Source organism: Nelumbo lutea, chromosome 6, assembly GCF_056320005.1.
Source record: "Nelumbo lutea isolate HS-2025 chromosome 6, American lotus-T2T, whole genome shotgun sequence".
In the NCBI taxonomy this organism is placed as follows: Eukaryota; Viridiplantae; Streptophyta; class Magnoliopsida; order Proteales; family Nelumbonaceae; genus Nelumbo; species Nelumbo lutea.
This window is the reverse complement of record NC_142689.1, coordinates 24,228,553-24,243,254: the sequence shown is the minus strand read 5'-3', so window position 1 is coordinate 24,243,254 and position 14,702 is coordinate 24,228,553. Positions and strand designations below refer to the sequence as shown.

General features: G+C 39.2%; 2 protein-coding genes across 5 annotated transcripts; both read left to right on the top strand.

The window, feature by feature from the left end:
* The first annotated feature begins 334 nt into the window (after nucleotides 1-334).
* Nucleotides 335-3,706, top strand: LOC148847987 (GRAS family transcription factor). Its single transcript, XM_088948084.1, has one exon. The coding sequence runs from the start codon at nucleotides 1,271-1,273 to the stop codon at nucleotides 3,299-3,301; it is 2,031 nt and encodes a 676-aa protein (XP_088804210.1). The 5' UTR covers nucleotides 335-1,270; the 3' UTR covers nucleotides 3,302-3,706.
* Nucleotides 3,707-5,725: 2,019 nt separating this feature from the next.
* Nucleotides 5,726-13,927, top strand: LOC148847986 (uncharacterized). 4 transcript variants are annotated; one of them, XM_088949663.1, is made up of 9 exons: nucleotides 5,726-6,076; nucleotides 6,211-6,549; nucleotides 7,036-7,233; nucleotides 7,358-7,586; nucleotides 10,731-10,771; nucleotides 10,877-10,921; nucleotides 11,512-11,636; nucleotides 12,074-12,182; nucleotides 13,545-13,927. In XM_088949663.1, exons 3-9 carry the CDS (start codon nucleotides 7,108-7,110, stop codon nucleotides 13,578-13,580), a joined length of 711 nt encoding a protein of 236 aa, XP_088805789.1. In that variant the 5' UTR covers nucleotides 5,726-6,076; nucleotides 6,211-6,549; nucleotides 7,036-7,107; the 3' UTR covers nucleotides 13,581-13,927. The 4 variants fall into 4 exon arrangements, with proteins under 4 accessions (XP_088805789.1, XP_088805790.1, XP_088805791.1 ...); XM_088949664.1 differs by having other exon boundaries at nucleotides 7,031-7,233; XM_088949665.1 differs by lacking the exon at nucleotides 6,211-6,549 and having other exon boundaries at nucleotides 5,728-6,076.
* Nucleotides 13,928-14,702: the final 775 nt, after the last annotated feature.

The following is a 14,702-nucleotide window of genomic DNA, read 5'->3' as shown; positions in this document are numbered from 1 at the left end:
TAATTTGTACGAATCGAGCGGTGGAGATCACTCGATGTAGTTAATCCTTTAATTATCATTTTGCATGTGCGCCACGTGTCATCATCATGAATGGAGAAAAAGGAAAAATGATGGTGCGACTGTCGTGGGAACCCAACGGTCACATAAACGGGTAGCAGAGGGGACAAGCACGTGCTGCCTACGTGCGTTCATGCAACCGCAACTGACTTCCCACGATCACGATGAAATCCAAGCACCCGTCCGTACACAGCCCCAACGGTCATGTTGACCGGACATTCTCCAACGGTCATATTTACGGCTATTCTCGCCCGTGTGATCTCCATCGAACGACGGAAGTACAAAATTTCGGAGATCTTCTGGAAAAAGCTTTCCTGGTTCGCCATTTCTTTTCTTTTTTCCCTCAGGCTGAGACTGAGAGGGAGGGAATCAATCTCAAAACCAGAAAAACATGACTGACCTCTATGGAAGTGGATGAGAGAAGGAAGAACATGAGCCTATCATAAAAAGGTCGTTCAGCTACGGTTCATGTTCTTTCGGGTGGTTTTCTCAGTTGGGTGATGATCAGTTTCTCTGCATGTTTGAAGGGCTTTTAAATCTGAGTCTTCTGGGCTTGAATTAAGATACAGGATCAGCAGGAATGGAGCCATTACTGTTTCCAGTTGCTGATCTGGGTCTTAAAGTTATGGGAGATCTCAGCTGCAAATTTATGCATGTAACTCTTAGCATTTTTTTGCATGGTGTTAGTGCCGTTGGGCAGAAGGATCACGGGTTTTTGCAATGAGATTTCCGGCAAAATTTGGAATCCGATGACGGTTTTCCGGTAGGTATAATAGATTTTGTCTTATATCATATATTCTTTAATTCTTTTGGGGTGTTACAGCTTCCCTTGAATCGTATTCTTTGTTTTCTGAAAACAGACATTCATTCAAATTTGTGAAATATTAGAAGATTCTTATTCTGATTTCTTGCAACAAAAATTTCCATCGGATTCCTCTTTTGCATTTCTTTTCGTTTCTCTTTCTTGAAAAAATTCACATCCACACACATTCTCTCTCTCTCTCTCTCTCTCTCTCTCTCTCTAGTTCCCTGAAAACTGCTTTCCAGTGTTTAATCGGAGTTCATGATTTTATAAAACAAAAAAGGCATAATTTGCGCATGGTCTGGAAAAATAGAATCAGGGAAGGAGAAGAGAAAACAGGGAAAAAAGGGGTGATTGAATTGAATTTTAACATAAAACTCAGAAAAATAGAAAATTGGAAGGATATAGAGAATGTTGGCTGGGTGTTCTACATTGCTGTCGCCAAGGCATAGATTGAGGAGTGAAGCATCTGCGCAGTTTCAAGCTTGCCATTTCCCGTTGCCTTCCATGAGTACACAGAGATTGGAGTTGCCGTGTAGTTTCTCTCGGAAGGATGCACAGCGGTCGCAGCCCATAAGACCCGTCAGCCTTTCGGTGGAAAAACAGGTCGAAGCAAAGGGTAGTTGTTCTCTTAAACAGAAACTTCGTCTCCCTCCTTCCATTACCACTGCTCAAACGTCATACTGGGAAGGAAGGAGAGAGGTTGAAGATCGATTTTGGGAGAAGGGGAAGAGCTTGAAGCGGTTTGCCGAGCAGAGTTCATCAGATGAAGTGTGCGTAAGCAGAGCCAAGAGAAAGAAGAGTAGCAGTAGTACCACCTCGCCAGATGATTCTTCAGAAGGCGAGAGGTTGAACGTAAGTCAGTTGGGCAGAGACCATTTTTGGTTTCAGCAGACTGTTGGGGTCCCCCAGTCAATCCTGGGAATTACAGGCCTCGACCCTCCTTCGATTCCTTTCCCTGTTTCTTCTTCTGAAGAGGAAGAAAAAGTCTGCTTTGTGCCTAGTGAAGTGATAGTTTGTCCAACTCTTCCCTTGTCCAACAACAATCCTTGGGTGGAGCCCGTTGTGACTGAGATTACAGATAAAGGTGACAGGGATGTGGAGGCTAGCCAAGAGCCTAAAGAGGCAAGCTCAGGATCAAGTTCATCAGAAAGTGATAGTTTGTCTCTAAGGCTAAACGAGAACTTTGGAAGGGAATCTGGCAATGGATCTCAACTCCCTTACCCGTCTGAGAGAGCCGGAATGTCAGCCGGCGGCGAGGATGTCCAAGCGGAGCATCAAGGATTCGAGCTTGTGAGCTCACTGGTGGCCTGTGTGGAATCAATCGGCTCAAAGAGCATTGCTGCCATCAACCATTTTCTGGCAAGACTCGGAGAGCTCGCTTCACCAGAGAGCACGTCCATTCACCGTGTCGCTGCCTACTTCACAGAAGCTTTAGCTCTGCGCGTGGGAAGGCTCTGGCCCCATATTTTCCACATCGCCGTCCCTCGGGAGCTTGGTCGGTCCGAAGACGACATGGGTACTGCACTGAGACTTCTAAACCATGTCAGCCCAATTCCGAAGTTCCTCCATTTTACATCAAATGAGATGCTGTTGAGGGCATTTGAAGACAAAGACAGGGTCCATATCATAGATTTCGACATAAAACAAGGTCTACAATGGCCTAGTCTGTTTCAGAGTCTAGCATCTAGGCCTAATCCTCCGAGCCATGTGAGAATCACAGGCATAGGTGAGTCGAAGCAAGAGCTACTGGAAACAGGCGATAGACTGGCGGGATTCGCCGATGCCTTGAGCCTTCCTTTTGAGTTCCATGCAGTTGTCGACAGGTTGGAGGACGTGAGACTGTGGATGCTTCATGTGAAGGAGAAGGAAAGTGTAGCCGTGAATTGCATTCTCCAACTACACAAGATGCTTTACGACGAGAACGGTGGGGCCTTGAGGGATTTACTGGGTCTGATACGGAGTACTAACCCCACAGTCGTTGTGATGGGAGAGCAGGAAGCCATGCACAATGAAGCCAGTCTGGAAGCGAGGGTCTGTAATTCTCTGCGCTACTACTCCGCCATCTTTGATTCGATTGATTCTTCTCTGCCATTAGATAGCCTGGTTAGGATCAAAGTAGAGGAGATGTATGCCAGGGAGATCAGAAACATAGTTGCTTGTGAAGGAAATGACAGGTTGGAGAGGCACGAGAGCTTCGCGAGGTGGAGGGGATTCATGGAACATGGGGGGTTTCGATATGTGGGGATTGGAGAAAGAGAGCTGCTTCAGAGCCGAATGCTGTTGAAGATGTACGCCGGTGAGAAGTACAGCGTTGAGAAGCAAGGGGAAGAAGGAGCTGGGCTTACTCTCAGGTGGTTAGAGCAGCCTCTGTACACTGTTTCTGCGTGGGCACCTGTTGATGTTGCAGGAAGCTCCTCTTTACCTCAGGTGCCAAGTTGATTATGGGAGTCATCTTCATCTTCTTCCATGGATGCCATGCAGAAGGGTAGCATTCCAATTCTTTCTATTTCTAGATAGAGAAAGCTAAATTTTAACTCATTCTTTCATTCTTTCATTGCAGTTAGAGTTAGCTCAAACAGCAAACATAGCTTGATACAGAGTTCTTTTGTTCTAAGTTCAAATTCATTACAGTTCCATTTGTTATTTGGAGTCTAGATTGATTTTATTCTTTTATTCTTTTTAGGAGGGAAGGGTTCAGATATTCTTTTATGTATGTTGAAATTCTTTAATAGCAGTGTCAGTTTTTTTCTGCTTTGTTTGGGTGGGGATTATTACTTTTTCCATACCATGTAACTGGGAATTTGATTTTATTATATATGAAATGATTTCATTGAGTTGTGGTCCTACCATGTATTTGCTTTCTATTGTACATGATTTGGTATTTGTCCTTTTTCAAGCAATCTATTAGTATTTTAATCAATCTCAAGTCCAATATGATGAATAAATCAAACCAAACACAACTCAAATAAGAATTGAAGCAACTATGTCTAGTTTGATAGAAAATAAGAAGGAAATAGAATCTCTCTTGTTTTCTATCAAACCAAACACAGCCTTCTGAAGTTAGGGATGGATCAACGATTCAACTCAAATCTCAACAATCAAGAGCACGTTCTGTGCCCCTTCTGATGATGGGTTTATTGGTTTAGGTTGGAACCTGCCTACCAAAGTTTTTTTCTTACAAACATGTAAACAGATTGGCCACTGCAAACTAGCCTTGAGAAAATATTTTGTAGTTACATCTATTGAACCCAACCCTCTCTCTCATACTTTTAAAATGACCTCTTCTGCAACAAGTATTCATTGATGCCATTTGAATTTGAACACATCTTTGATCTATCTCCAATGATCCAGTGGTCCACAGGTCCGGGATCTGCTACCAACAAAACCCTACCAACTCTGTCCCAACAGGCTGAGTCCGGATTTCCTACCCACGAGGACTTTACTCACACTTACATACATGAGATTGCAGCCATACATGGGGAACATCTCATTCTTACATGTTATCATGGGTGGGGAGATGTTCCCAATGCATGGAGGTAGTGTTTTATGCTTAGATTTATTGTGAGTAGGAGATCTGGAGTCCCAACAGGCCACTCCAGTTTCACATGAGAACACCTCCCTTGTCATTCGGAAGATGTTCGCGATGTATGGTTGCAATGGCTGGTTGAGACATTGTTGGCACCATGTATTGGTAGCTGATCCGAACTCGCTGCCATGTGCCCTAACCCCTAATACAGAAAGATTTCTCTATGACAGGTAGACACTGGTCACTGGACAAATCAAGTGATAAAGATGAACTTATCCTAACCAATCTGATATCTGAGACAAACCAATCTGATAGATAGTGTTGGGCGTTGGGCTGCACTGATGTATTGTCTCTCTTATACCTCATTATGATAACCCTTGAGTCCTTACAAATGGGGACCTATGATCTTCATGGGTTTGACAATGAACACCTTTCAAGCCCACTTTTGATGATGGCATGTCCTCCCTCATCCACAATTGAAGACGAAGACCAAACAAAGATGAATTTGCTAATTGCGCTACTAAGAGCACACATCTCATTGGTATTGACTTGCTATTTTTAACAGATGGTGGGCCACCATGGGCCAATGATAAAGGATTAACAGATGGTGGGCCACCATGGGCCAATGATAAAGGACTTCATAGGGCCTCTTTGTATGGGCCGTATTAGCCTCACTCAATGGGCTTGAAAAAGGATAGGATAACAGTGAAAATGTAGAAGCAGAGTTTCAGTTCTTTTCACGTGAAAGAGGTTGCTGACACTTGACAATGACAAGCAGCTGCATGGGATTCCATGGAAGAAAGAGAGTAGCAACCCTGTAAGCAACATAGCCAAATTAAGCAACCTCTTGGTGGGTTACTAAAAGAAATCTCTGTCTCTCCTCTCTGGAGTTTGGAGCCGCTAACGAGTAATGGCACCACGAATGCTAGTGGATTCTCTTGTCAGCAGCCAAGAGAAACAGAGAATTCAAAAACCCATCAACGATCCCAGGGTAACAGAAAGCTTGCAATTTCGAACTGGAATTACGGTGACCTGATCATTAATTTCTTGGGTAGCCGGCCCAAATGCTCAACTCGTCGATTTCCTTCTTCTTTGTTGTTGTTTTTTGTCTGCAGTCCTCTCATGTAGTAGTGAGTGAGTTGTTATGATTGGCACATTTTATAAAAGAGAAGAGAGAAAAAAGAGATAAAAATGAGCGAATAGTGGGCCAAGAGAAATGAATCTGGATGGCAAATGTGACCCCAGCACGGTACCACCTACCACCATTCATGGCCTCATGTGCTTGTTTCAATAGGGATCCATGCCCATATGACAGCTGTTCTACTTCTAGAGAGAGAGAGAGATTAATAAAAAAAGGAATGCAGAGCAAAAGCTGAGGGATACATTGAGGAGAGACAAGGAGCCGCATTGGATGGATCCCACAATGAAGGATACACCCTCCTGGTGACTGATAAGGCGCTCACCAGTTGATTGCTTCAGTTTCCAATTGATGTCCAGCTGAGTAGCGCCTGAAATTAACAACGCCCATGGCTCATGGTTGTGCCAGTAGACATCAGTGACCAGTGAGTGATCCAGTGTCTGCAATTGCATGTGGCTCTAAAATTAATTAAAGGGAAAAAAAAAAGATAGAGAATTGAGTGTTTGATGCAGTCTACAGTGCCAATGTCTTTCTACGTTCTAACTACAAGGTAACTTTCAACTACGTGATCTGTACGGACTAATGCCTGTTTTACTCTTCAGTAGCTGTTTCAGGGATTTTTGAGCTTTGATCTTGCTGTGACATTTGCTAATACGACGTTTCTTGTTTCTTACCTCCATAAAGTATTCTCTCTCCTATTTCTGCATGTGATTGCGTGGCTGACGGGTTGGCATTTTTGTAAAGAAAAACACAAAATCTCTTCTTTCACTTTACCCAGATTAAAAAGGATGGTTAAAAAGAAGATTAAATTTGAGTGGGTGGTTGTCGTCAATTTCTCTCAGAGTCATTCCATTCGACAATCGACACATTTCCAAAAGCCCAGTTGGCCCCAACGTTTGCTTCTCATCGTCAGCACCGCCATCTATACATCATTTTATCAATCATTCAATAGTTTCCTTTGAAATTTGACAGGCGAAGGAGTGAAGTTGGTAAGGATGTCATGCCATCATCTTCACCCTAGAGGTACTCCCTGCTTGCTTTCATCATCTCTGGATTTATTTATTAGTCGGGAATGCCTAAAATGAAGAACCCACTTGAATCTTCTTTTAAAATTCGATTTCTTTTGGTATTTTCATTCTTGTAATCTTTGTCTTTGACATGAATTAGCGTTCTTATTATTCTGTTCCGTGTAATCCATGTAATCCGTGACATCTCCATGTGGGTGTGGTGGTTAATTTTAGTCCCAGATTAAGCGTTTGAGGTAAGGATGGTGACAAAGCCATCTCCACCAGTCTGTGGACTTGGTCAGTCTATATGTCTAAGAAGGCAAGGAAACGCGTAGAAACTAATAACCAGTTCAGGAGAAGAAAAATAAAAAAGATTGGGTGCTGATTTGCTATATGGGTTGCTTTCCTATGATAATCTTGATTTTTTTTTTTTTAATTTTGAATCTTTTTTTGCTTATACTTTGAGCTATGGTTGACTGATAATTGACGCTTCTAAGGGAAGACATTAGAAGGTTCTCTCAATCCGGAAATGGAAAAGGTCTCTGACCCTCTATAATTCTTTTCGGAAGATACAATGGGGAGTCGGCAGGTGGATGTTCATTATGTAAATGCGGCCATCCCTGGCATAATTGAAGAGAATTTTGAAGGATATTATTACCTTGAAAACATCGGTCTCTCTCTAGAAGAGGCTTTAGATCAGGTGGGCTAGAATTTTGGCAAGCATCATTTATCCATTCGTAGTAGGGCGGGATACATGGTAGTATTATTGATCTTTCTCCAAGTGAAAAGGGTTAATGAAAAATGGATGACTGATTATGGTGCAGGAGACTGTCTACCTATCACTCCAAACAAATACTAGGAACGACAACGCAAATGCTTCTGCAAGTACTGATTCTGAGCTGAGTCATGATCAAAGGGTTGGGGAAACCTCTCATGCTGACAATGTCGAGTCACAATTACAGATGGATGAAGCCTTAGCTAGAAACTTGCAAGCGTTGGAGGAGCAACGGGTTCCTGGTGCTTTTGTTGCTGAAACTACCGCAACTGAAACCGGTATACAGGAAGAATTCTAAACGGCTGTTTTATGTATTTTGTTGTTCTAGTTTGTGAAACTCCAGAAAACTGTTTTTTTAATTTAACATATTTGTTTTATTTGGTTTCCAAAAGTGTGCTTCTTTTGCTGATGTTTAGACCTGGATTTTGCACTTCCTATTGTTACTGATTCTAGAGTTTAATGATTAGACTAGATTATAATTGCAACAAATGATACCTTTTTTGTTTGTTGTTTAGGTAGGTAATAAAGAGTATAAATGTATTAATCGCACAAGCATGGTAGGAGAGGAGAATCCCCCATGTAAAAGGGCTTATTGGTTGGTTATCCATACGAATTAATGTACACACCATCTGTGGTAACAAAAATAATGCCATTCAAGTCACTACTTTGCTTCACTCAAAACAGCTGACTCCTAACATCTTGGCTTGAGTTCATAAACTAATGACTTATATTTGAGCCTTCAGTTTGGTTAACAACCTTCTAGTTTTGCTCATGACTGAGGTATGGTCCAATCAATTTTTACCATTACTGAAATTATAGTTTTAGAATTTCTTCGTCTTAAGTAAACTAAGGCAGGTGGTTGAGTTAAAACTTGAAACTGTTCAAATTCTACAAACTGCCCGAAAATTTCATATGTTCAGCAATTAGGGAGATAATAATTTTGTTCCTTTTGGACATAAGTCATTAGAAGATGAAATCCCCAAAGTCATCTACTCAGATTGTATAATTTCTTTTATGGAGTTTTATTTCTTGAGATCATATATTAAACTTGAACATTTTTCTTTCTTGCAATAAATTCTCTTTGTTATTGATGAAAACTACTTTTCCTTTTTTTTGAGAAAAATAACTAAATAAGGTAATAAAAACCAAATAGAGCTACACGAGTTAATATCTCACTCAGTACCTTCCTGTTCTCCAGACAAATAGATGGTAACATTTAGACTACATAATTCCTGTTCTCCATTACTTTTGGGGTAATGGGGTTTGATCCAATAAGGGGATTTTGCCATACTTTGATGAGTAGCTAGTGCTGTTTCTAGGGCATACTTTTGGCGTCTGGCACAACAACATGTGCATATCATTCTTATAAAAAAATTAACAAAAGTACAATTATTCATGAAAAAAAGGGCAAAACCATACTTCTGTCTAGGTCTGTATAGGCTTCGAAGTGGCTTTCATTTTGGGCCATCAACCAGGTTTCCATGGATCCGTGGATCCCCATGTGAACCTGGACATTGCCATGGTTCTATAAGTGCATGGCCACAGGCCCAAGCTCAAGATCTCTGAATTGAGCCTGGCACCTAGAGATGGACTCAGCACCTTCACACACTGTTTAAAACAGAAATTCTTTGTTGACTCAGTTTTTTTTTTTTTTTATCAATATATACGAAGGATGCAAAAAATCTCTTTGATTTCTCAAATACTGAAATTAAACAAGGAGATACTTGCTATTGGAGAATTCTCTCAGGGGTCTATCTAAATATTGAGCATCATCCCAATATTAACCAATCTTAAGAATCCAATCAGAAAAAGATTTGTTTAGTAAAAATCTTTTGCATATAATGTGGGTCCCCTTGCATTGGGCAGATAAATGATTGGGCTAGCTGGAACATGCCCAATTTTATGCACTTGAGGCTCAACTGAGAGGCCTCTTCGGCTTGGGTTCACATGGATTTGTGTAAACCTGGTTTCTGGTCCATAATGGAAGCTACTTGAATGTCTTTATAGACTTGGGGAAAAGTATGGTTGTGCTTGATCTTTTCTTAGCTTTCTACCTTGCATTAAAATCTTGCTGTGGTAATGCCATCGCAAGAAATATGTCCCCAAATAGATGAAATAAAACAGTTAGGAAATATGTCCTCATAACAGTCATTTGAACACAGTCCTCATCTCAGTTTTCTGAAAACAACTTCAAACTTTTCCTTTGTCTTCAGGTTCTGTTATGCCTGTAACTATATTTATTTTTATAAACAGACCTATAAATTATAATACAGTTTTAGCTGTGTCCTGTGAAATGTTGTTGAATGACATTTTTAGGTGTCACAATTCCTTCACTTGGCTTGTTTTCTTGCCATTTACCTTGGTGTTTTTTATTTTTCCCTAAATGAGGTTAAACTCTACTTTGACGATTGCTCATAGGGAATATGAGCCATCAGGCTTTAGGGGTTTTTGCACCCTGTTCATGATAATTGCATATTTATTGGGCTGCCATTTTTCTTAAATACTGTAGCCATTCTCTTCCAGCATCTTCGAAATGTTAAGGAGCAGAGTTTGTAATAGGTTGATTCTCAAGGGCTTGTGGAGGTTTCTTTTGTACTTGACTCAACTATGCCTTAACAGAACTCTTGCCATTAGCTCAACCTATCCTATTCTTTCTGCTTTATAAGATTATAAGTTGTCAAGTCTTCCTCACTACCTCAATACATGATATAATTGCCAAAGTATTCAAATGGAAAAAGAGGAATACATTGCATAAATAATTTAAAATATATTAAGACAAGAAAGTTAAACCCAAGAGCTGGAAGTCATAGTGTTGACTCTGTAGTGGTTACATCCTTTTTCATAATATCATGTTCATCAGTGGTGCTAAGTGACAGAATTTTTTGCTAACCTTAGCTGTAGCATCACTATGACTACAAGAAGTGCTGTGCCAAGTACCAAGTCTATACACAACTAAACATGTTAGTTTTTAGCTGTTTTGTAACACTGCATTTAGGCATCCCCTTGCCCTCTTAGAAACTTCAAACTTCAAGCTTCCCCATGTTAGCGTTTACCTACTTTGGTCTTTTTCTCCCCCTCTTTTGTGCTCTTGAGTTCCAACTGATCCTTTTGGTCAATCACCTTTTTGTTCTTCTTGTCAACATTATTTGTTGATTGTCAAAAAAAAAAAAAAAATGATGCTGAAATATACACCTCAACAATTCAAACACTCATGAGATTGGTTGTTACTTAGCTTTAAATACTTATGAGGTACTTTCTCTGCAATAATTTTCTTATCTATACCAGAAACATGGATGCATCAACTATAAAAGATGTCATATTTATTTTAGCTATTGTGAAGATGTGTTTGGTATGTCTCTGCATGTGTGCGTGTGTGTGTGTGTATCTGACTATAAAAATAACAGCTACAATATCTTCTGCAGTCAATGGAGAAGGAACTCCTGAGGCAGCTTCTACTGCAGTGGTAATCTATGACATAATTATTACTTCCTTTGCTGTTTGATTATGTTTTCCATGTTCAATATGGCTCACATATCTTAACCAAAAGCTTCCTTGTGCCGAATCACAGGTTGTGAGGCAACATGATATTGATCCAGATAATCTGACATTTGAGGTGAGTTTGTTGATGAATGAGGCATTCCACATAAAACTTGTAGGGTCATAGATAAATCATCAATACCTTATTCTTCCTCCTCACTGTTCTTTTCTATCTTTTATGTGATTGAAATATGCCAGATCTTTCCAAATTGCAGAATTTAGCATATTAAAAGATGAGGTGAAGGCAAGGCACCTTAAAGCTTTAATTGAGCAAGTTTATGTCAGTTTTAACGAGGAAATACTGTTGGGCTTCTCCTTATCATGTAAACCAACTTGTATCCATTGCATATTAAAAGATGACGTGAAGGCAAGGCACCTTTAAGTCTTAAATGAGCAAATTTATGTCAGTTCTAATGTGGAAATGCAGTTGACTTGTCCTTGGAAGGTTATAGTAGTATAAGTTTCAAATTCCAAGGGGTTTAAAATCTGTCGTAATCCATTAAACCACCAAACCAGTTCAGTGAAGAATTTCTTGAACTGATCTTGTTATCCTTATTGCCTTAACAAAATTCTTTTAAATTTCTTCCTGTATGATAGAAGTTATCCTTTTGCTGTTTATTCCTGTTTGATATGTATCAATCTATTATTACATTTTTCATGTCTCAGGAATTGGAATTTCTAGAAGAAGCAATTGGCAATGAGAGTAAAGGATTATCAGAAGAGCTTATTAGCTACTTGCCATCATTCAAGTACAAAACAGGCTTTTTCTCAAGAAAAGACAAGCATGAAGAGTAAGGTTCTCCTATATCTTTTCCTTTTCAATGTTATGGAATGTTTATGCTCATTCTGAGGCACATGTAGGTTTGAGTAGATCAACTAGGATTTTCCTTTTCATCATCCAAATGGATCTTATTTATTTTGTAGAGCCTGAGTAAAAGATCAAGGAGCTCACTAGTATGTTAAATGTTACAGATACAAAACCACGAGTTTTCTTCCCAAGAATAAACTCAAATATTAGATTCTTTTCTTTTAATGCATATAATTCTAGTTGGACTGCAAATATATAGAAGACAACAATCATTTTCCATGATTTTTGAGGGTTTTGTATGTTTGTATTTGTCTGTTTTAGTTTCTAGAATTTGGAAACTTGCAGATTTTGACATTATGTTGTGTTTGTTGGTATTTTAAGACAGAAAAGGTCTTTTTCATGATTGCTTGCTTCTTGCAGGTGCGTGATCTGTTGTATGGAATACAAAAACCGTGATAAGTTGACCACTTTGCCATGCCAGCACAACTATCATTCAAAGTGCATCACACAGTGGTTGAAGATGAACAAAGTAATTCACGTTGCTAATGTGTGATAAAACTGTGCCTCTGCCCTCCCCTAATGGAGCAGATGCTGCAGATTTCTTCCAAGTTCCAAGAGGGCATTGGCACAGAACCATTGTTGTATACTTGTGTTTGCCACTATTATGTTTTCTAATTTTTTTTTTTTTTGTTCTTTGGATGTTCATTATTCATGAAAGAATGTTTTAAGTGAATTCCCTAAGAAACAAATTTTTTCTAAATAGTTTTTAGTAGGCATGCAGATGCATATAGATGTTGAAGTTTAATTGAAACAGAAAATAATTAGGTGTAATTGAACTTGAATTTTAAGACCGTAGAAACTCACAAATGTTTATTCATTAGAACTTAACAAAGGGAAGAAAAAAAAACAAAATATCCAGATATTTTGTATATGCTAAAAGACCTTTCTAGTTCACATAACAAATTAGTTTTGTCCATAAATCCCAAGTTATTAATACAATTGGGCATTACCCTACAAAATGTGCTTAGCATACCATTAATGTGTCCTAAGTTCAAACCATATTCAGGTTAAAAGTTCCTCCAGAAGTTTTATATGCACAAAAAAAAATTTAGACTTCCCTGTGATGGATTTTTGTTTGTAAATTGCTTTCTAGGATGACCTTGTTTGATTGATTCTTCAGTTGCAATTAAGTTTAATCTTCTGCATCTGGAGTTTTAGGAAGAGGATATATTCCAAAACCCGTCAAACCCTGTTTCTGTAGCAGAAATAAATGGGCCCCTTGAAAACACAACAGAAGAAACATTATTGTAAATCAAGTATAAATGATAAATTTGATAAAATGACTCCTAAATACAATATAAGCCAAGTGTTTCTATGCACAAGTGAAGTTTTATTTTTAGATTAGACTTTGCTATGCAAATGACTTAATGCAACTAAGGCTTAATCCAAATTGTGCTTTTCAATCTCTTCTGTCCCTTGGTATAAATACAAATATCTACAGTGTAAAACCTTGTTTATTGTATTATTTTGTGTTCCTAAACCTTGTATTTGCACTGTACATATTTGTATTTGTACTCTTTCTTACTCCTTCCAAACTGAGCCTTAGGAAAAGATGGAAATATAATGAGCCTAATATGGACATAGGCATTGGACATGTGACATATGCTGAGGCTTACATATTAAATACGAACTCTGGATTGGCCACCTCTGTGATAATGATATATAGTATTTTGCACTTTGCATCATCCCAAATGTAATCTTGTTTTGCTTTAGTAAGTTGTATGATGAAATCTCTATTTCTAGAACTTCTATCCATCACGTGAAGGAGTTTTGTCTAGTTATTCACTAAAAATGGGCCTTAAGTTGTGGATGGTTTTTGTTTTCCCTGCAGGCATGTCCAGTGTGCAAGGACGAAGTATTTGGGTGAAAGCTTACAAAGGGAATGAAGTAACTGTTTATGTTAGTGGTTCCTGGGGATTGAATTTTGTATGGAAAAGAGGTAGGTTATCCTTGTTGTCCAAATTATCTTCCAAGAGATGGACCAGATTATCCATTAAGATTACATATGTAGGTAGGATTAGCTCAGAAGTTTCCCAATTGTAGTTCAACATAATGTAAATGGATACAGGTCTTACTTCTTGGGGTGAGTGGGACCTGCTCCAGGAATGATCTATGCACAGCTCTTGGTTGAAGTGGATATCTATGTAGCTTATTGTCTGAAAACATGTTAATTATGCATCTCTACCTGTTAATGAAGAATCAATATTTTCTTTTTAGTAGTAATTTTTCCCCAATTGTCCTATATAGAGAGAGACCTGTTAAAAGTACTCAGCCAAGCACTCATTAGGTAGTTCAAGAAGTAGGCCACATAATATGTCCACCAAGATTTGTATCTGAGAGATCCAATGTCTGACAGCTTGTCTATTCTTAGCTGATCAAGTTTTAGGTAATATGTCAAGTGACGTGCTTGTTTGATCAATGCAAGCTTCAGGTTAGGGCTCATCTGATGATTGAAACAATCCTAACTACCTGTTGTTAGTTCAGATTCATGCCCGATGGATGTTTCCTGTGCCTATACAACATGAATGAAAATTTGGCCAGGTCTGTCCAAACTTCTGGAAGTGATCAATTTGGCAGTACATGCTTAAATGCAGGTAATTTAGGTGTTGTGTGAATCCATTTTGAGGGTTGATAAAGTGTTTTCTGACAAGTTGCAATAGTCTCAGCTTCCTTTTTTAGTCATCCCCTGAATTTCCTCGTGTTATTAATGGAGGGCAACTGTTGGGTGCTGGAAAGTTGGCAAGAAACTCTAAACTGATGAAATTCTCGTTTCCCTTGTGCCCACGGTTCACTTTTGTCCTACCAAAAAAAAAAAAAAAACAGAATACTGGTGGGTGCATAGACCTCTTTATGCAGTAAGATAAGAATGGAGGGGGAGCCCCGGGTCTGATGCTTGTCATGCTCAGCTCATGTGGCACTGTAAGCGTGTGGTGAGAATCCCTTGTCATTCATGGGGAAATGTTCTCAATACATTTTGTGTCTTGTGGGC

What these genes read in the sequence shown, in the direction of transcription:
- LOC148847986 (XM_088949663.1), top strand. Translation starts at nt 7,108, where the DNA reads ATGGGGAGTCGGCAGGTGGATGTTCATTATGTAAATGCGGCCATCCCT. An exon ending in AACTACCGCAACTGAAACCG is followed by an intron (nt 7,587 to 10,730) that starts GTATACAGGAAG and finishes TATCTTCTGCAG; the next exon opens with TCAATGGAGAAGGAACTCCT. An exon ending in CAGATAATCTGACATTTGAG is followed by an intron (nt 10,922 to 11,511) that starts GTGAGTTTGTTG and finishes TTCATGTCTCAG; the next exon opens with GAATTGGAATTTCTAGAAGA.
- LOC148847987 (XM_088948084.1), top strand. Translation starts at nt 1,271, where the DNA reads ATGTTGGCTGGGTGTTCTACATTGCTGTCGCCAAGGCATAGATTGAGG.